This window comes from Peromyscus californicus, unplaced genomic scaffold, assembly GCF_007827085.1.
Source record: "Peromyscus californicus insignis strain IS unplaced genomic scaffold, ASM782708v3 Scaffold_11__1_contigs__length_118956290, whole genome shotgun sequence".
In the NCBI taxonomy this organism is placed as follows: domain Eukaryota; kingdom Metazoa; phylum Chordata; class Mammalia; order Rodentia; family Cricetidae; genus Peromyscus; species Peromyscus californicus.
The window spans coordinates 114,897,204-114,919,209 of NW_026294402.1; the positions used below are offsets into that span (position 1 = coordinate 114,897,204).

General features: G+C 46.3%; 1 protein-coding gene across 4 annotated transcripts in view; it reads left to right on the plus strand.

Annotated features, from left to right (window-relative positions):
* Positions 1 to 22,006, plus strand: part of Myrip (myosin VIIA and Rab interacting protein) — a 193,738-nt gene that overhangs the window by 96,569 nt on the left and 75,163 nt on the right. For all 4 annotated transcript variants that reach the window (XM_052724427.1, XM_052724450.1, XM_052724435.1 and 1 more), the window contains exon 3: positions 836 to 1,057. In XM_052724427.1, coding sequence (XP_052580387.1) covers positions 836 to 1,057 — 222 coding nt within the window. The remainder of the gene's footprint in view (positions 1 to 835; positions 1,058 to 22,006) is intronic.

The window sequence follows — 22,006 nt, forward strand, 5'->3', positions numbered from 1 at the left end:
GAAGCAATGGAGTAAGACACCAATGTGTTTTTAAAAAACATTTTATTAATATTTGATAAATTTATGTAATGTATTTTGATCTTATTTATCCCAACTGCTCCTTTTAATTCCTCCCAGATCCACAACAACATCCCTAACCCTACCTCCAATTTCATGCTTTTAAAAAAAAATTAATAATTCACCAACTCCAGCTATGCTGCCTATCTACTTCTGGGCATAGGGCCATCCACTGGAATGTGGTTGACCTGACAGGGGACACACCCTCCCTTCCACAGAAGGCATCAGCTGTTCATAGCTCTTCAGTTAGGTTAGGAACTCATGAACCCCTTCTCACTCCATGCTGGGGCCCTGACGGCCTTGATCGAATGCAGGCCACCACAGCTGCTCTGAGTTCCTGAGAGCAATGGTCCTGTCGTGTCCAGAGACACTCACTGTCTCTGGTCCTCCCTGATCTCTGGTTCTTAAAATCTTTCTTCCACCTCTTCCATGACTGTCTCTGAGCCTTAGGGAGAGAAGACACTCAAGAAGACCACACACACACACACACACACACACACACACACCCCTTCAAGATCACATTTCAGATATTTACATTATGACTCATAACAGTAGTAAAATTACAGTTAGGAAGTAGCAATGAAATAATGTTATGGTTGGGATCACAACATGAGGAACTGTATTAAAGGGTCGCAGCACTAGGAAGATTGAGAACCACTGCTCTATAAGAAGAATCTAGAAGGGTTGGGCCCACGTAGGGGCCAGGGCCGGGTGTTCGGGCTGACAGCCCCCCCTGATGTTTTCCTCTGCCTCACTTTCCCCTCTTTCTGGTTTGCAGTGAGATGAAGCAGAGGCTGGCCGAGGAGAACAGCAAATGCAGCATCCTCTCGAAACACCAGAAATTCGTGGAGCGCTGCTGCATGCGATGCTGCTCGCCCTTCACCTTCCTGGTCAACGCCAGGCGCCGCTGCGGGGAGTGCAAGTTCAGTGTCTGCAAGAGCTGTTGCTCCTACCAGAAGCTCGAGAAACTATGGGTTTGCTGCGTCTGCCAGCAAGCCAGGTGAGTGGCTGTGTACTTGGAGGGCTGGGCTGTTGGCATCACCACTTCCTCCCGCTGGGTAGGACCAGCGTTGATAGACAGGTGTGCCCAGATCACTAATGCCAGCCAAGAACTGTCAGAGAGGGATGAGAGGGGCCACGGGAGAGCATGAAGGAGGCTGTTAGAATGAAAGACACAGCTTCTGCCGTGCTCTGCCCACCCTTTGGAAGTTCCTCCCCAAGTCCTCCTTTCATTCTTTCCTAAGTGTCCCGGGTTCAATGAAATTGCACTGGACGCTGGAAACATGAGTGAACTGGGTGGGTTCCTAGTAACTCAGATGCATGCCACGAAGGGACACACAAGTATCAGCCTCCACATATGTTGCCACAGGCAGGTGCTGGTCAGCTTTTCCATTGACTGTGGGAACACTGAGTGTGGGCTAGCTAGCAGTTGGGTTTGGAGAAAGCCTCACAGGAGCCAAGAAATGGAAGCAGGATTGTCAAGGGTAAAACACAGTTGATATGCGCAAGGCTGGATGGGATGCTGCTGCCGCTGCGTGAGTGGAATGACAAGGCTGTGATTCACAGTCTCCCTGTGATGCGCGAGTACCCGCATCTGATGGGTTTGATAGCTGCTTTCTAGATCTGCGGATTCTAGTGTCTGTGCAGTTCACCGTCATTCCTGGCTGCTCCATAGCTCTGTGCGCATCTAAAACAGGCCGGCTGTGCCTGAGCACACAGAAAGCGGCCTTGCTGTCTTGCCTTTCTTTGTCCCCGTCTCTCTCTCCCCGCTGTCCTGCTTACATTCTTTAACACACGAAGTCCTAGCATTTTCCTAGAGAGCTAGTTCATGGGATAGCGGCTGAGTGGGTGAGTGGGCTCTCCAAGGAAGCAGGCTCCGCCGCACTGAAAAGAACCAGACAGCTCGGAGATGCCAGCCCCAGTGGAAAGGTGGTTTGTTCATCAGCCCATGTCCATGCTTGGGTGCCCCCAGCCCTGTGCTTTGAGTAGCTTGACGCTGTCTCATTTCCACGTGGAGGCTCAGTAGACCCGGAGAGGCCTAAGACAAAAGAAAGACCCATGGCCGCTGACTGCTGTGCTGTGAGCATGGCCAGCTGGTGTCATAGACAAACACGTTTGCGTCTGTCCACAATGTCAGGATGGGTTAACAAATTCAGAGGGTGTGGCAGTTTCAGCAACAACGATTTACCAAATAATTGTGCTTTGCTTGATGACCTCAGCTGAGGGGAACATGGGTTCTTTTATTCCAGTCTCAATTACTTAGATTAACTCTCAGATCACACACCACACTGTCTACGTATGTATGTATGTATGTATGTATGTATGTATGTATGTATGTATGTATGTATCTATCTATCTATCTATCTATCTATCTATCTATCTATCTATCTTTCTCCCTCTTTACTTGTATATATGTAGCTTACAGACGGCTGCAAAGGGTTAAAGAGGCAAGAAGTATCAAAGAGATCTGGGAAACTATTAGGAGTCGAAGAGAGTCTCAGGGAGGCGAGAGGACCAGGTGTACAGAGATCTCTGGAGGGAGGCGAGGGGACCAAGCGTACAGAGATACGGAGGTCTCTGGAGGGAGGCGAGGAGACCAAGCGTACAGAGGGCTCTGGAGGGAGGTGAGGGGACCAAGCATATGGAGGTCTCTGGAGGGAGGTGAGGGGACCAAGCGTACAGAGGTCTCTGGAGGGAGGTGAGGGGACCAAGCGTACAGAGGGCTCTGGAGGGAGGTGAGGGGACCAAGCATACAGAGGTCTCTGGAGGGAGGTGAGGGGACCAAGCATATGGAGGTCTCTGGAGGGAGGTGAGGGGACCAAGCGTACAGAGGTCTCTGGAGGGAGGTGAGGGGACCAAGCGTACAGAGGGCTCTGGAGGGAGGTGAGGGGACCAAGCATATGGAGGTCTCTGGAGGGAGGTGAGGGGACCAAGCGTACAGAGGTCTCTGGAGGGAGGCGAGGGGACCAAGCGTACAGAGGGCTCTGGAGGGAGGCAAGGGGACCAAGCGTATGGAGATCTCTGGAGGGAGGCGAGGAGACCAAGCGTACGGAGGTCTCTGGAGGGAGGTGAGGGGACCAAGCGTACGGAGGTCTCTGGAGGGAGGTGAGGGGACCAAGCGTACAGAGGTCTCTGGAGGGAGGTGAGGGGACCAAGCGTACGGAGGTCTCTGGAGGGAGGTGAGGGGACCAAGCATATGGAGGTCTCTGGAGGGAGGTGAGGGGACCAAGCGTACGGAGGTCTCTGGAGGGAGGTGAGGGGACCAAGCATATGGAGGTCTCTGGAGATGTTTTGGCTGCTGCTATAGGCTCAAGGGTCATAGCTCAGCTGGAGGCTTGAGGTGAAGCAAAAGACAGGACCAAGGCCTGATGAATGAACAGATGGACAGATGGACGACAGGTCTAGACAGGTGAGCAAGAGGACAGGCAGACGGCAGCTGGAGTATGCTGCCACAACAAAAGGGACAGAGCTGAACTGAAGCCCCAGAACAGCGGCGAGTTCTCTGCCTGTCGTCCTCATGCACACACTAAGTGGTCAGATGACAAGCAGCAGGGCTGTCTCTATCTCATTGTTGGGTTCCACTGCTTTGCAGGTCCAGCTGAGGGGTGAGACCCTTTCTTTAAATGTGTCCATTGTTCTTGGACCTGGCTTTCTGGATATGGCTGTAATACACCCATGTGCTCCTGTGGCACACTTCCTGTTCCAAGGCAATGACTTACCAGTCGGTGCTGGATGGGTGACCCCTGTTATCCAGGAGTGAGATCATCCTCTGTTCTTAAATAGCATCGATGCTGCTTGTAAAATGGAGTCTTTAGTTGATGTTTCTATTACTCTTTTTGCTCTTTAGGGGCATGCCACTCAGCTCCCAAATAAATCACACACAGAGGCTTATTATTATTTATAAATGCTCAGCCTTAGCTTGGCTTGTTTCTAGCCAACTTTCCTTACCTTAAATTATCCCATCTACCTTTTGCCTCTGGGCTTTTTCCTTTTCTTCCTTCTGTAATCTTACTTTCACTCTTACTCCATGGCTGGCTGTGTGGCTGGGTGGCTGGCCCCTTCTTTTCTTGCTCCTTGATCTCTCTTGCTTCTTCTTGCTCCCTTTTTCTCCTTCTATTTATCCTCTCTGCCTGCCAACCCCACCTCTTTATTAGACAGACCATGGTGGTTTAGGCAGGCAAAGTAACACAGCTTCACCGAGTTATTAAACAAATGCAACATATCTTTGCATCATTAAAGCAAATGTTCCATAGCATAAACAACTGTAACACATCTTAAAATAATATTCCACAACAGGAGTCTCTCAGAGCAAGGCACAGGCTGAAACACACAACACAGAGTATCTTAGAGCATGAACAGCCTGGTCTCAACAGCTGTGCTTGGGAAGGATGATGGGACTGGCCCAGTCTTATGATTCTTAGTGAGCACAAGGCCAGGCACTGAGATAAGGAAGGTGCATACTGGGGTGGAGGATGGCTCAGCAGTTAGAGCACTGACTAACTGGGCCCAAAGGACCCAGCTTTAGTTCCCAGTGGGTGGTGCTCACTGAGAACGGAAGACTGGGAATGGTCTTCCACCCTGAGGCCGGTGCTGTGCACTGAAATGGCCCTCCACTCTGAGGTTGGTGTAGCCGGAAGTTTCTCCAGTCCCACCTGGCCCCATAGTCCGGATGAATCTTTCCCACCCATGGTCCCACAGCTGCTTATAAAATAATCACTCAGAGGCTTATATTAATTGCAAAATGTGTGGCCTATGGCTCAAGCTTCTTGCTAGCTAGCTCTTATAACTTAACTCAACCTATTTGTATTAATCTATGTATTGCCACATGTTCTGTGGCTTTACCTGTGTCCCATTACATGTTGCTTCTTGGATGGCGGGCTAGCGTCTCCTCAACTCTGCCCTTCTTCCTGTATCTCTGCTTGGATTTCCCACCTGCCTCTAAGCTGCCTTGCCATAGGCCAAAGCTGATTTATTTATTAGCCAATGGGAACAACACATATTCACAGCATACAGAAAGACATCCCACAGCAGGATGGTGCCCTACACCGGGGATGGTCCTTCATCACCCTGAGGTTGGTGCTCTGCACTGGGGATGGTCCTCCATCACCCTGAGGTTGGTGCTCTGCACTGGGGATGGTGCTCTACCCTGAGGTTGGTGTCCTATACCAGGGATGGTCCTCCATTACCCTGAGGTTGGTGTCCTACACCAGAGATGGTCCTCCATTACCCTGAGGTTGGTGCTCTGCACTGGGGATGGTCCTCCACCCTGAGGTTGGTGCTCTGCACTGGGGATGGTCCTCCATCCCTGCACTGGGGGTGGTGCTCCACACACACTGAATGTGACACTCTGCCCTGGAGAATCATTCTAATGAGAAACCCAGTACTGCCCTCTGTTGAAAGCAACCCCAGGAGGAAAGGACAGGTTGGGTAGACCTTGAGGTCCTTTCCTACAAGGTAAGTCCACTTGCTTTGCATGAGATTGATCTGGAGTTGAGCCCTGAGTAATATGTATTATGTGATTCACAGAAAGTTAGTCCATCTTTAGAATTTGAAGAAAACAATACCCCCTCAGAAGCTGTAACAGAAAAGGGGGAATGTAAACCACTTAGCTCTGTCTTGGCTGTAATTACTTACCACTCTTCCTCTGTTGCTGTCTTTCTAAGATCCTCAAGTAGATATTTTCCTAATAAAATATTAAGTTAGTGTGATCACCTCTGAGCAGAAGTCATTTCCTCCGTTTGTGGTATGTCTTTATTTAGCACTATAAAAATAATTTTGTTTTTATAAAATCAGTTTATTTCCCAGCACTGACCTGGGGCAGTTAAGATACCACAAAGTTAGGGTCATGGATGGAGACTTGGTCTCCAGGGATTAGGGTATTAGGACCCAAATCGTCATTGAATAACTTTAAAAGTGCCTTGCTTTACATTTCAGCAGCCCCAGGGGGCTGAGCAATGTGTGCAGGAGACAACAGCCTCCAAGCAAAGAGCTGGTGGAATTATTTGTACTGTATCACATTGTGCATTGCATCTTCCTGCTCCTATAATATAGCAGAATTGTCCAGCTAAGTTAGTGCCATGTAGCTAATATCTTATACTTGACCACAGGGGCTTCTGGGTAACCAATATGGCCAAGTTGGTGAACTCCAGGTTTGTTAAGAGACCCTGTCTCAGTAAATAAGTGAATGAATGAATGAAGTAAAGAAAGCTAGAGGAAGACACCCATTGTCAGCTTCTGTCCTCCACATGAATGCACACATGTGTGCACAGATGCACCTACACATATACATATAAACACTTAAACACACATGCACACATGCACACAGAAGGCCATCCTTGGCTGCACAATGAAGTCTAGACCAGACTGGACTAGACTCTATTAGACCCTGTCTCTTTAAAAAGAAAACAAAACAAAACAACATGGTAAGAGTTTGTGACCTCTTACCCAAATGATAAACTAAACTGTCACAATCCTGTGGAAGCCCCCGAGTGCTCCCCTTTCCCCAAGGATCCACCATTTTAAAATGGTGCTTGTATTAATTTATTCCTTCATGCTGTTAGTATAACTGAAATCATGTTTTGATTTACAAAATCCTTAAGCAATACACCCAACAGTTAACCTCTTTGTAAAATTTGCATCATGCTCAGTCTGTCTGCCTGTCTATCTATCTGTCTATCTCTGTCTGTCTGTCTGTCTATCTATCCATCCATACACACACACACACACACACACACACACACACACACACACACACACACACACCACTGTTATTTTCCCATGTGAATCTGTTCCAGTTTGCCATGTTTAATCTGTGTTGACATTGGCAGTTCCTTTATGTTGTGCACAGTGCTCACCCACGTTCCCCACACTCACTGCGTGCTCCATCCTTCTTTGCGGGCAGATTGGCACCGTATGATCAGTTTGGGGCAGCGGACTCTGATCACACAGACCATGGGTGCTAAAACTGAGGCAGTTAGCCAAGATGACTTGGCTTTCTTATGGGGATGTGAGGAGTCTTTTGTTTAGACTGTGCATCTGGAAGATGGTGAAGTCAGCATTAGCTGGAATTTCAAAGTGATTTTTGTGGAGAGGAGCCTCCTGGCAGCTGACATTAAATATGTAAGATGAAAATAATATCCCTTGTGGTTTTTAGGCAAATGGGTGTTGGAAGTTAAAAGAGGAAAGCGTATCTACCCTGACTGAGAGGGTCACTTGCATTACTTTATTGTTTGCGTATTTTTGTTTCTTGGCTTTGGTGTTACAAAACAGCACTGATGGAATCTTGCCCTTTTCTCTTGTACACTTCTGTGGCCTGTCCTTTCCAGGACACATAGCTAAACTTGGCTTTCCCGTTGGAGCATACATACACCTGCACATCTATCCTGCTGAACATGGACCAAGTGTGCTCCAACAGGAGACTAGTCCAGTCCTCACACTCTGTACAAGAGTCACTGTGCCACATCCTTGCTAATAATTGATATTAAAGTGTAATTTTGCTGGTGGATGTGTGTGCTGTGTGTACATGTGTTCATATGCACGTGGGGCACACATGTATGTGTGTGCATATGAAAACCAGCGATTGGCACCTGGTGCCCCCTCTGTCATTCTCCACCTTACACACCAGTGCAGGATCTCTCACACGGACTCTGCTAGTCCGGTTAAGCAGCTCACTCTGGGGATCCCATCCCCACCTCTCAGGTGCTGCCATCACACCCACACAGTTTTTATGTAGTTTCTGATCAGCCACGCTCTGGTCTACACATTTACACAGCAAGTGCTTTACCTGAGCCCCAGTCTTAAAATATATTTTTAATTTTTGTGACTCTGATAAATGTAAGGCTTCTAGTTTATTTAACTTACAAAACACAAGTTAGAGTTTGATTTGCATTTTTTGTTTTATGCATAGATTTATATATCATTTTTATATATGTGTATATATATGATGTATATATTTCTCAGGTATGAATATTTTTCCTTTATCAATCATGTATTTATAAACTTCACTCATTCATTTTTTTTTTAATGACAAGTAGAGTTCTCTTTAGATGACTGACCTCAGTCCCCAGCTATGGCCTGTCCTTTCCTCTTTTATATATAGTAATGACTGTGAGCTTCTAAGGTGTGGCTCCCTCTGTGTCACCTTGTTCATATTCCTTTCCCTGGCAACCCATGCTCTGAGAAGGGCCACTGATAAACGCTCACAGTCCACATGCACTTTCTTCTTCTTGGTCTAGCCCAGGCGTCTCATGGTTGCCCTGTGAAGGCTAGACTAACTCCTGTCCAAAACTAGCTGGATGCAAAGATTGATGGTCACAGCCATCCAAGACTTCTGCTTCTCTCCTGAGGCTTCCTGAAGAATGGAAGCTTCATGGTGGTCCAAGTGCTCAAGGAGCAGAGGGAGCGGACTGTGTCCTCCTAATAGTGTCTAGGGGTGGAAGAGGGTCTCTCTGCTGAAACTGCAGCTCACCTAAGCTAGGCTGGCCAGCAAGCTTCAGGGACTGCAGATGTCAGCCATCGTGTAGCTCTTCACGGGGTGCAGAGCCTCGTGCTTGCACACCAGGCACTTGATTGGCTGAGCCAGATCCACAGCCCCTAGAGAGTACATTTCTAAAAACTCTTTTTACTGAAATAACGAGAACAATATTAAAATGTCAGCTACATTTTATTTTAAAACATATATAGTCTAGAGAATGTATGATGTTTAGGAGACCAATACAGAATACCTCGGGCATCAGAATCTTGACTAATAATCAAATCATATCAACTTGATTTTAATAAAATTCCCATGTGTTTTACATTGTAAGGTCCTGTCATCGAGAGGTATCATAAAAACAATGTATACCATGCTTGCCAGACACCAGAGGAAAATAAGTTGTCATTATAGTTGCCTGTTCACTTATGGGCATGGCTTTGTGTGAAAGGGGCCGACTGTCCGTTGAGTTCTGCGTAGGGCTGTGTGTCCTCATTTAACTCTCCTTGGATAATTAGCTCTTGTGACATCTTTATCCATCATGATACAGCAAGTGGAAAAAGGTTCCCGTGCTCAACAGTCTCATTGCACAGGATTGTGGGTAAGGCAGAAAAGCTTCCGAGTACTGGAGCTCCAGGTAGACTGAAGTATTGGAGGTGAAACAGTCTGAGGGGAATTGACATCATGGCCATGCACCAGTGGACAGTCTCCCTACCCAAATTTCACAGGAAGTGTAATCTTGAGGGAATGTCAAACATGCTGAGGCACACTGTACAGAGTGAATTGCTTTAACTCCTCAAAATGCTGGTGTCGAAAAAGAGAGAGAGGGGCTGAGAGCTGACTCGGCAGGTAAATGCTTGCTGTGCAAGCCTGCAGGTCTGAGTTCGGATCCCCAGCATCCATATTAAAAACAAAAACAATCCGGCATAATGGTGTGGGTCGGTAACCCTAGGGCTTGGGGCGAAGGGGTTCAGGAGTGAAAACAAATGGACCCCTGGGGCTTGCTGGGCAGCTAGTCCTGCAGGTGAACTCCAGGTTCAGCAGATCAGAGTTCTCAATGGTGATCAACATGGCTGCATTTGCTTTTTATCACATTTGATTAAGATTATCAACTCTTATGCCTGTGCCTCTATAATATCCATGGTTTTGTAGCACCTGTGAAGTCTGCCATAATACTGCTTCATAATTGTTAGCTCACTTCATGATTTCAAACGTCTGTTTCTTTTCTCATTTTGTTTGCATCTGCAGACGCTGCTCCATGCACCTGCATATAGTGCTCCATGCACCTGCAGAAAGTGCTCCATGCACCTGCAGACAGTGCTCCATGCACCTGCAGACAGTGCTCCATGCACCTGCAGACAGTGTTCCATTCACCTGCAGACAATGTTCCATGCACCTGAAGACAGTGCTCCATGCATCTGCAGACCCTACTTCATGCATCATCTCATGCAGGTGCCCTTTGGTCTCTGACTGTTTTCTGAAGGACTCTAGGATTAAAACTTCAACTTGAGCCTCTCCATATTTTTGTCTTTTAGGTAAAATTACATTTTCTTGCAGAACCACATGTACTTATTCTGCCCCAGTTATGTTTTTTTTTTTTGGTTTTTTTTGTTTTGTTTTGTTTTGTTTTGTTTTTTTTTTTTGGTTTTTCGAGACAGGGTTTCTCTGTGTAGCTTTGCGCCTTTCCTGGAACTCACTTGGTAGCCCAGGCTGGCCTCGAACTCACAGAGATCCGCCGGCCTCTGCCTCCCGAGTGCTGGGATTAAAGGCGTGCGCCACCACCGCCCGGCTCTGCCCCAGTTATGAACATCATCTTCCACACCAGCTGACCAGTGTCCAGTCCTCTTGTTTGAAATCTTCTTACATTGTTTTTAAGGAATAGAAGGAAGTGTTGTGGAGCCTGAAGATGGCTCAGTCTCGACTTGGTCTAGATTGCTAGAGCCTATGTTAAAAGCAGGAAGTCAGCATTGTGGTGCACACTCATAATTCCAGTACCAGAGTGACAGAGACAGAGGACACCTGGGACCAGTCATCCGGGCCTACTGTGCAAACTTTAGGCTGGAGAAACTCTGTCACAAAATACAAAATGGACAGCAATTGAAGAAGTCAGCCATGTCAACCTCTGCCCTCTACCCCTAACGCACACACAGGAAAGGAGTATTTTGTTTTAGGATAGTTAAATACTTTGAGAGTTTTAGATGTCTTCCTCTGGTTTCCTTAAAAGTTCTTATTAGCCTTTTGAAATCACTGGACATATGGTTTGTGAAAGCAAGACTAGAATTATTGTTGAGGACACATTGTATACAATGTTCTCCCAGTGAAGACTGTTTAGCCTTGAAAGCCAGATAGAAACTCCGTGCAAAATACTGTGTTCCTATCCTTCGTCCACCCACCACCTTAGGGGGACATACGATGGAATCAAACACTCACTGGTAAGCAGGAGAAGAAAGCTCTCCCCTTCTTGGCCTCCTCGGGTGATGATTCACTGAGAAGCCTATGCACTGGTTGTTATTCTAAATCCACTACTGGTTCTTCATTAATGTTTTAGCCTGTGGTGTGTAAAGGATCCCATGGAGAGCACCACCGAGCTTGTATTAACAATAGCAGGACAGGGTGTTTGTGTCTACTGTGTGCCGTCTAGAAGGCTGCATATGCACTGTGCCTTGTGACTGCTGGTGTTAAAAACACTGCTGTCATTGTCTGCCAAACCCATGTAGAGCCCTGTCTTCACCCACCGACTATTTTAAAACACAAATCACAACACAATGCTCTTCCATAGCAGCCTTGTCCCGTCTGTCTGAATACGTCACAGTATAGTCTTCTCTTTCTAAAACAACGAATATACTCGTAGCCAGTAACCATGAGAGCCAACAATTGTAGTCTGAGAAGTAGGTGGGAGGAAGCAAAAGCCATTGCATGTTTTAGGGATGTGCATGCGTGTCTCTTTTCAGCCAAACCTGCTAAATACATTTTTATATACTCTCTAAAACAGTGGTGCATGTGCATAAAGCAGAACTTACCTTTTTAGCCTTTATTAAACATACAGTTCAGTGGTGGCAAGTACATTCACAGCACAGATCGGGTGTCCCCCTCCATCTGCAGAAATATGCCATCACTCTAGGCTGTACTCTGCCCAAGTTAGACTGTCACTACACATCCCCTTCTTTCCCCAGCCACTGGAAGCCACCATTCTGTTCTGTCTGTGTGAATTCTGACAACTTTAAGTACCTTACAGACATGGAATCATGCTTTTTTTTTTTAAAGCCCATTTATGTTTAAAGTAATTTACAGTTTTATAAGAAGCCCATCACTAAGATAGATACAGAAAAACATACCAACTCACTCCAATATGAACAGTATGATTATATAAAAGGGAACCCTTGAGTGCTTTAGGTGAGAGCATAAATGAGCACAGCCTTGTGTGGAAGGGGAGAAGGAGAGACAGACAGACAGGCAGACAAATAAGACCTTAGAGATACAAGCGTGTCCACTACCAAAAGAGTACAGAGAAGAGACTCAGTATATACCTCAAATTGCTGTGTCATTGGGAATGCTGGTTAACCTGAGATAGCAAAGAATTCTTCAGAGTGGACTGGCTAAAAGACAGCCAGTACTCCTCTCTCCCAGGAGCCGTCAGCTGCAAGTGTCCCCGTTGGCCAGCAGTTCAGCTCCATGCAGGACCCCTTGCCCTCCCCTAGGGTCACTGGCTCGCAAAATGGTTGCATGTAAGAATCCTGTCGTGGGCTCTAAAGACACCACATTGCCCAGCCCAACGGCACACCAGGTAGGGCACCACTGAGGTAGGTCAAGGTATCAGAAATTGCTCCAGGAGATGGCCATACAGCCAGGGGTCCTGGACCTTGTCACCTCATGACTGATGGCTGTGTGTATCCTCAGACTCCAGAAGGGGAGCTAGGGAGGAAGCCCACAGACATACACACTTGTGTTCTAAGTTCCTTGTCAAGGTCATGAGCACTCACCCACACTCTGCTTAAGACAGGGACAGCGGCCACAGGGCTGAACTCTTCAGCTAAGGAGGGAGGTAAACAAGCTGGTTCCATGACAAGCCATGTAAAAGCAGCCTCCCTCCCTCCAAAAATAATTACAGTAACAAGGATTACCTACATGGTAGAATTATGCTAATTTCCTCTATGCTGTTCAGAAATCCTAATGTTATTTTAAAACTATAAACGAGGAAATATATAGTTTTGGTTGCGTGTGTGTGCATGTGTTTAGTTTTGCTTATAAGGGCCTGGAGAGACTGCTCAGAGGTTAAAAGCCCTGGCTACTCTTCCAGAGGACCTGGGTCTGGTTCCCAGCACCCACATAGTGGCTCACAACCACCTGTAACCTGAGTTCCAGGGGATATGTCACCTTCTTCTGGCCTCTGTGGGTACTGCATGCACATGGTGCACAGACATGCATGCAATCCACCACAGCCACACTCCCAAAGCTGTCCATTCTCCGCTGTGCAGCTCTGTTCCTCCATCTTTCCTTCCTTTTTTATGAGATCACTTTTTAAAAACTTCTTCCTGTAAGACCTGACTCTTTCTCAGTTGTTCCAGAGATACTGTGGACTCTGCAGACTCCTCCACCACTGTGCCCTTGGTTCCGCCATCCTGAATCTAATCTATAAAATAAAATTAAAAAATGTTTATCTTTATTATAAAGCAGTGCTCAGTTTATAGGAATGGAACCACATTACCAGGAAGTATTATGCAGTATTAAGTATTATGGACGGTGACACTCACAACTGCGGCAGGCATCTTACTTTTCTTGTTGCTGACTGACAAAGGCCACTGAAAGGAGACAGCTTCTTTTCAGTTCCCAGTGTGAGAGGACAGTCCATAATGGCAGGGAGAGCTCGGTGACAGGAGCCACGAGACAGCTGGTCACAGGCATCCAGAGTCGGGATGCAGAGAGAGGAATGCTGGCACCAAGCTTGCTTTCTCCTTGTATTCAACGCAATATCCCAGCCAATGGGACTGTGCCAGCCACATGCAGGACCAGTCTTTCCATTTCAGTTGGCGCAGTCTGTAACTCTCGCTCACACACCCCCAGAGGTGGTTTCCAGGGTGATTCTAGTAAACCTGAAGGTGATGGTAGCCATCACAGCATGGGGCCATCACACATGGAGATGGTAGCTCACTAGCCAACCAGGGCCACAGCACAGCGGGTACCAGGTGATTGTATTAGTTCTGTCTGCCTCCTTCTATTCCCTGTCCTGGTTGCAAGCTTTCTCTAGTAGAGGGTGAAACGAACCCATGTGGTGATTGGACATGACATTCAAAACATTGCTTTATCAGTTTCATTGCTGCCTACCCAAAACACAGCAGAATTTCAGACCCTCTTTGTCTCAGATGGACAAGAGAACTGTTGAGTTCAACAGGAGCACATATAGAAGGTGATTCTGATTCCATTCTGAACTACACAAAGCTCTCAGGATCAACACCAAACACAGAAAAGAGTGAGGCAGAGTTACAGCTGGACACTCACCGATCTTCTCCGCCGTCCACAGCATGCACGCGGTGCACCTACACATACATGTGCTCACACTCCATATATACGTATCACACACACACAGACTTTTTATGAGAAAAAGAACAAGTGTATAGGAATGGAGAGGAAAGAATGGGCTTAACGGACTGGGACAATGGGAGATTTTGATCAAAGGGTATAAACTTTCAGTTATAAGGTCAATTATGTAATCTGAAATGCAGTTTGGTGAGACTATCAATACTATGATACTTTATGCTCAGATGTTGCTTAGAGGGTATATCATAAGTATTATCACAAAAAAAACCTCCAAAAAATTTAAAAAGGAAAGAAAGGTAACTATGTAAGATATAGAATATGTTGAGTCCTAATATATATAAGGGTAATAAAATGTATATATTTGTACATTTTAAATATATACAGTTTTATTTACTGTTTATACATCAATAAAGCTGAGAAAAGGAGGACATACACTAAAAATTCAAGTTTCTCTCAAAAGGGCTCATAGAACCTTAATTTAAAACAGAGCATTGGGACTAGAGAGATGGTTCTGTGAATAAGAGCATGTACCACTCTTACAGAGGGCCTGAGTTCAGTTCCCAGCACCTTCTTCTGGCCTCTGCAGGAACTGCACTCACAGGAGCATACACACACACAGATACACAGGCATACGTATAAATAAAAATAAAATAAACATAAAAGAAAAAAAGAACTTGGGACTAGAGAGATGGCTCCATAATTATCAGTGCACTTACTGCTCTTCTAAAGAACCTGAGTTTGATTCTCAGCACTCATGTAGGATGACTCATAACCGCCTGTGACTCCAGCTCCAGGGGATCTGGCACCCTCTTCTGATCCCTGAAGGTTGCTGCATACACATGATGTACTTAATGTGCACTCAGGCACATGCACATATACATTAAATCATTTTTTTAAAGAGCATGGGAAACAAGGTTTGCCTCCCCAGCATAAGAGGGGACTAGGAGTGTCTCACCTGCCTCATGTTTGGAGGGCAGCCTTTAAACATGTAAATCCTTGGGGCTTCTGCACCGCAAAGGAAGTGATGAGGCTAGCTCTCACTTAGGTCCTGGAGAAACATGACCTAATTTTGAGGAGGCAAGGCCCAGCATGAGGACTGTCGAGTTCAACAGGAGCACATATAGAAAAGAAGGTGATTCTGATTCCATTCTGGACTACACAAAGCTCTCAGAGTCAACACCAAACACAGAAAAGAATGCTTTTAAGTTTCTCTGTTTACCCTCTGGGAAGAGGAATGAAAGCCCTGTAAGTGGGCTACTTCTACACAGTGCACACTATACTGCCGTAAGGATGCCCAGCAGGCCTGCCTGGGGTGTGAACTGCTCTCAGAATGACCTTAAAAATGACAAAGAATCCTTTCCTGTGATAATTTAGGGACTGTGAGGGGGGCACTTAGGAATCTGTGGGTAGGGGAAGAGCTGAAGGCTGTGTTTGGTGGGTACCAAAGGGCTAAAATGGCTGTGTTTGACAACAGGAGACATGAGAGTATTGTGTGACACTATCCTTGGGGAGAGGGGAACAAATGTCTACTCACCACAGATAGAAAACCGACAAGACCAAAGTACAGACACCACCAAAGTCGGGCTTGGTGAAGCCATGAGGTTTTTTATGTTACTTATAGGAATGTTGGTGAGGGGTCACTTACAGGAGCAGGAATGACTCACAGACAACTGCATCGACAAATCCCACCCCAGCACAGGTGACAGCTCACAGAAACTGGGATCCTGGAGCTCACTGAGCAGCCTGCAGGCAGCTGGCAGGTTGGAGAATGTCCTTTCCCAGTGGCTCAGTTGGTCTAAACCTCTTCTAGGAAGCTCTCTCTGCTTCTTCACAGGACTGGACTTATCTCAGACTCCTAGGGTCTTTACTGTTTACTCTTGAGAAGGCGGGGCATAGGTAATCTGGTCAGTTTCAGGGACTTCCTGAAGCTAATTTGAGTTGTTACTTCCTGCCTAAGGAGCTTCCCTGCCGGATAGAGTGTTTCACCTCCCCTAGGACATCTCTTGCTCCACCTCCCTGTAACTCCTGTGTATTAAAGAGCTTATTTTAATACAAGATGGAAGAGTTTGATCTTGTAAGAAACTGTCACACAACAGAGGATGTGAGGAAATTGAGAGGACTTAATTTATTCTAAAGGATTGTTCCAGGGACCACCATTTCCCCAGCATCCAGAGCCTCGTCTTCATTCAGATGAAACCACACATGGACACCTGCATCCCCAGACCCCTGTGCCCCCAGGTGCTGTGCACAAGCTGGAGAAGGGCCTTCACTTCAGCCCCTAAGAAGGGATATCCTCAGAGACATCCAGAGGTAGACATGTAGACCCCATAAGAACTTAATCATTTTAAGGTTTCTTAAATTATGTGCATATGTTCTGTGTGGAAGGGCAAGGGGACATACACTTGAATTCAGTGCCTGTGATGTCCAGGAGAGTACATTGGAGGCCTTGCAGCTGGAGTTACAGGCACACGTGAGCCTCACAGTGTAGGTGGTCATTAGAGTTTTCAGTGGCCCAAGAAGTGGACAGTCTCCACAAACAAGCAGAACAAGGGCATGAGGCTTCGGGAGTGACTTTCTGATGTTTTCCAGGAATGTGTTCATTATCTTAATGCTTTTGCATATTAGTGCCAGTGGAAGAGGCTTCTTGCCAGGTGCAGCTGCTGCATAATGGCCTTAGCAACAGACTGTGTGTGAAGAATTCCCTTTGTGTTACTCGAAATAATTGTCTATAGATTCCTGTTTTCTTCAGAATTATAGACAGGATCTTTAGGTCAAGGTTCATGTGAATATGTGAGACCTGTCAATCTATTTCAACTTGAAAAGTTTGAAAACAGTCATGCCCTCACGGTGTGCACCTCCAGGAATATCACACAAGCATTTCTCTCCATCATGTTGTTTTGGAGAGTCCCTGTAGCATGAATTAGTAAGTACACTGTATGTTATTGCTGAATGCTGGGAAACCAAGATGCTCAGAAAATCTCATCAAGAAAAAGCAACATATTTGGGGTTGGGTTTTTTCTTTTCTTATTTCCCTGACTCTTAGGGGTCTCCCCTTGGATGGTAGTGGCGATCAGAGGGCTCTAGGCCTGTCCCCAGGGCTCTGGCTGTGGGTCACTAGGAGCTAGGCATATAACTTGGGGCCCATGCCTTTGAAAACCTTCATCTAAATGACAGGAAAAGTGGAGATTATTTGTACAGGTCTCTGACAGCTCTGGATAGGGGAGTGGCGGGCACAGTCCAGAATTCCTCCATGGTCTGGCGCAGAGGTCGGCACAGAGGGATGCCCAGACCAGTCCCTCGCTTACCCTCTTGGTGAGCTTCTCTGAGGGCAGTTGGGGACGTGAGGATCCACCACGGAGCCTCCCCACCCTCCATTCTGCAGAGAAAAAAACAGGCAGGAACGTGGCACTGGGCAAAGGCAGACACATTTTGAAAAAAATGAACTTTTCTTTAAAATGACAGCTATAAGGAAAAATCTGGGCATTCTGAGCTGCAGTTTGGCAGAACTCCTGCTGCTTGGCGAAGCCCCATTTACCATTTGGATGAAGCAAAACACCCCACCCATCCTGCCTCCCACCCCTTACCTTCTTGATCAACTCATTTTTAGTATCCATTGCTCTGCCAAGAACCCAGGAAAAAAAGGCTCATCTGTTGCCATGGAGGCTCCAGTCTTTTTAGGGCCTGGGCCTTGAACTATTGACTTTGTAAATGAAACCCTTCACCTCCTCAAAGAAGAAAAAGGATGTTCATGGGAACACACACTTTCCTATATTAACACTGATGTTACTGAGAGCTAACTCTGTAATGAGTACTGTTCCAAATGAGTGAGTATGTCACCCTTTTACAGATTGGGAGATGGGGAAGAGGTCAGTTGGGTGCCTGGTCTAGGTCTTACCACTCCAAAGCAGGAGAGTTAGGACTTCTACCCAAGCCTGCTGGCTCCATGCTCAGTGGTGGTTTTCTTTTGAGAATTTATTTTCCAAATAGCTCAAAAGGGACTGGCAAGCTGGCAAGATGGCTCAGCAGGAAAAAGCACCTGCCACCTGAGGACCTGAGTTCAAGCCCTGGAACCCTCGTAAAGGCAGAAGGAGAGAATCAACTGCACAAAGCTGTCCTTTGACCTATGCATACACATGTGCATGTGCACACACACACACACACACACACACACACACACACACTCATCATTATCATCAAGGAACTCAAAAAGTCTGCAGCTGCTAAAAGGGCGGGTGCTGGATCAGCCCTAGTCAGTGGTGAGAAAATATGCAGACCATCATCTCTCCAAACAATCTACTCAGACTTCTCTGGGGGGTTATTTTAGGTTATGTGCAGATGGAGCCAAATTTTCTCTTAAAAGTACTGAAGTCCTGCCTCATAGAGAATGCTAAAAGAAAACAGGAAGTGTCTTCCTCACTATGCACCCCTACATGCATGTCTGTGACCAAGTTCACTCTGGAGGTAGTATTTGGAAGCCAACATGCACAACTTCCATCCCGAAGTAAGCATCCTGCTGGGTGGCCACAGAGTCCTAAGACCCACAGGAGTCTCTGTGGGCAGCATCTAGAAACCCTTGGGAGCATAGGGGAGCCTGGTTCTGCAGGCACCACCTGGATACCAGCAGGGCATTTGAATTCTTCCACTGATGCCTGGGTAACAGGTAGACAGAGAATTCAGGGACTTGGAGAAATTCAACCCAAGAGGGTTGAGAACTGTGGTACACCATTGCCCCCTGGAGTACAGGACTAATTTACAGGCTGAATGGCCTGTGTTCGTTCCCAGGGTTTCTGTTTATTTTTCAAGTAAAACATTAGCAGTAGCCTTTTCTGAGATTTCCGTTTGAGCAGAAATACACTGACTTCGTGTTTTATGGGAAGAACATTAAGTTCTTTCCATTTTTGTCATTTGCAGCCCTTGAATTTGCATCCACGTGCATCTTTTCAGAGTTTGTGTTTATGTTCAGCATGTGCGAGAGAGCCCACTTCTAAGGCAACCCTTGCTCTGGTCTCTTTATATTTTACAAATCCTAATGCAATACAATCCACTGAATTATGATCTTTCAGACCTTTCTGTGTATGTATGATGTGTGAGATGTGCTCAGTGCCCTTGCAGAGGACCTTAGCTCAGTTCTCTGCACCCATGCCAAGCTGCCCACAACCACCTGTAACTCCGGCTCCAGGGGATCTGATGCCCGATTCTGGCCTTTGTAGGCATTGCACCCACATGTGCACGCACACACACACACACACACACGCACACACACACACACAAATAAATATAAATATTTAATAACTAAAGATAAATAAATAAAGTTGCAAAAATTTGCAAAAAATCAGGGCACAGGCTGACTGATAACCATTTTAGACACAAAGATGGCAAAATGACTTGTTGTGGTCCCAGAGACAGCAAGAGGTGGGGCTGGACCCATCACTTGTTTGTTTGAGTCAAGCCTGGGCACACTTGAGCTTTTCTTTACCTGGAGTGTGTACACAGAAAAGATTCCCCACAGCTCTCCTCCAGACCCGCCTTCTTCCTGCCTTCAGATGTGCGTTTGTCTGTAACCCTGACCAAGGCTGATCCTGTGGTGGGGCTGAGGAAGCACATGATAGGACCACATTGGGGATTGTTCCAAACCTGTGTGTCTTAAATTTGCAAGGAGAGAAAGATGAAAAAAAATGTTAAAGTCCATGCCAGTTTTTTCTACTGAGTTCTACCAAACCTGGAGGCTTTAAGTGAGCTTCGGAGGCTCTCTCCCCACTGCACACGTGTTGATGGGCTTTTCTTGGCCGGCTTGTCTGAGATTTCACAGCTCCACAACACCTCCCTCCCGATGCCAGTAATAGAAACCGGCAGCGCTGTGTGCCAGTCCTTCACTCTGCATTACTCTCTGCACAAAGCCCTGCGTCTCTTCTCTAAAAGGACACCTTGGTCACCTTCTTTCTTGGGGCCCTGCTAGCCAGGAGCTCACAGAGGGGGAGATTTGGGGTCTCCATCACCCGCCTCCTGCCATTTGGTTCTTTGCAAGACACTTGGGTTTCATCTGGGTCCAAGAACTTGGCAGAAAGACCATCGCTGGTTCTGGTAACCTTAACCATTAAATTTAACAATTTAATGTGATCAATTATTTACTATATAATCCTTTACTAGAGGCTGCCTGTTGGTTATTATGGGTGTTTTTCAGTCAAAAGGGGTCATCTTTGTCTCATCTTGTGCATGAGTTTTCACTCCGTGTTTTGTGTGTCTGTGTGTAGGTTGAGAAGTGAACTATGAAAGATTTTGAACTACTGTCTCCATTCCAGAGACTTTGGAAATGTCACCTCTCCTTGTTGACGGCTTTATGGAAACAAGTGGGGTGCTATGCCTTGCTTCTGCCGATAAAGCAAACGGGGTGCCGAGCACGTATTGATGACTACCTCCTCTGTGGTTGTCCTACCTCTGAGGCTGCACCTGGGGGACAGAGTGTCATTTGTGTGTTCAAGGATGTTGACTTAATCCAAACTAACCCTACATATATGCTCTTGAACAGCAACTGCTAAGACACCTATGTTCCAGGGCATTTTGTGCTTGTGATCAGCTGCACTGGAGAGGTACATCCCTCATCCAGCAGGGACTGTGGGGATTCCTCGGGTTCCTGGAGCCAAGAGTGAAATCCCCGGTTTTCTGCTTACTATTTTATTTTATTTTTATTTTAATGCACCTCACTCTCATACAAAGCAACAAGTTTCTTTATAACATTTCCATACATTGATAATTATATTCGGTTCTCTTTTTTAAGATATATGTATGTGTATGAGTATTTGCCTGAATGTATGTATGTGCATCACATGTATGTTTGGTACACGTGGAAGACAGAAGAAGCCACCAGGTCTCCTGGAGCTGGAGTTACAGGTGGTTGTGAGCTGCCTGATATGGGTTCTAGGAACCAAAACTCGGGTTCCTTGCAAGACGGCGAGCACTTTTAACAGAGGAGCCATCTCTCCAGCCCCTCAAACATCTCTTCAACAGATTAAATGGCCTTTGCCTCTCTTATGATAAACACAAAATTACAGTGCTGGACTGATGTTCAAAATTAGATACACTTACTGGAGAGGTGCTGACAGGTTGTTAGCAGACCATAAGTGGGGATAACACACATGGAATGAATTTCCATACCCTGCGGAATGGTAAGCAGACCTTTCAGACCCAGGTCTCTGTGCTTTGGAATTTATCCTGTGGATACATTCACTTACATCCAGTGGATCGGATGAAACCCCATTCTTGAAGCACTGATGTAATAGCAAATTAGAACAGTCTAGACTACCAATCAGTAAATAGGGCACAGGTTAAATAAGTTATATAATGGCCATCAAGTGATATGTTTATGAACCCCCACAAAGGAGCAAGAAGCATGCTTGCTGTGGTGTCTAGGGTGGGCTCCTATGAGAGCTTCAATCCAAGATGGTCATTTCTTCAGAGCAAGTGTCTCGTGTGTACATAAAGGAGACTTGTCACATTGCTCACTATCTATTGCTGTGAAGATACCATGACTGAGGCAACTTATGAAAGGAAGAATGTTTGGGGGACTTGCCTGCAGTTTCAGAGGGTTAGTCCATGGTCATCATGATGGGAAACATGGCAGCAGGCAGGCATGGTGTTGGAGCAGTCACTGAGAACTTGCATCTTGTCTGAAAGGAGAGTGAAATTGTGGGCATTTGAAACTGCAAAGCCCACCCCCAGTGATGCATCTCCTCCAACAGGGCCACACCTTGTAGGTGGATTGTTTTGGGGGCCACCAACTCACAAAAAAGACACAGAGACTTATTATTAATTATGAAAGCTTGGGTGATAGCTTAGGCTTGTTTCTAGCTAGCTCTTATAACCTTAACCCATTTCTATTAATTCACCTTCTGCCTCGTGGCTTTATCACCTTTACTCTGTACTGCCCATGCTGCTTTCCTGCTTCCT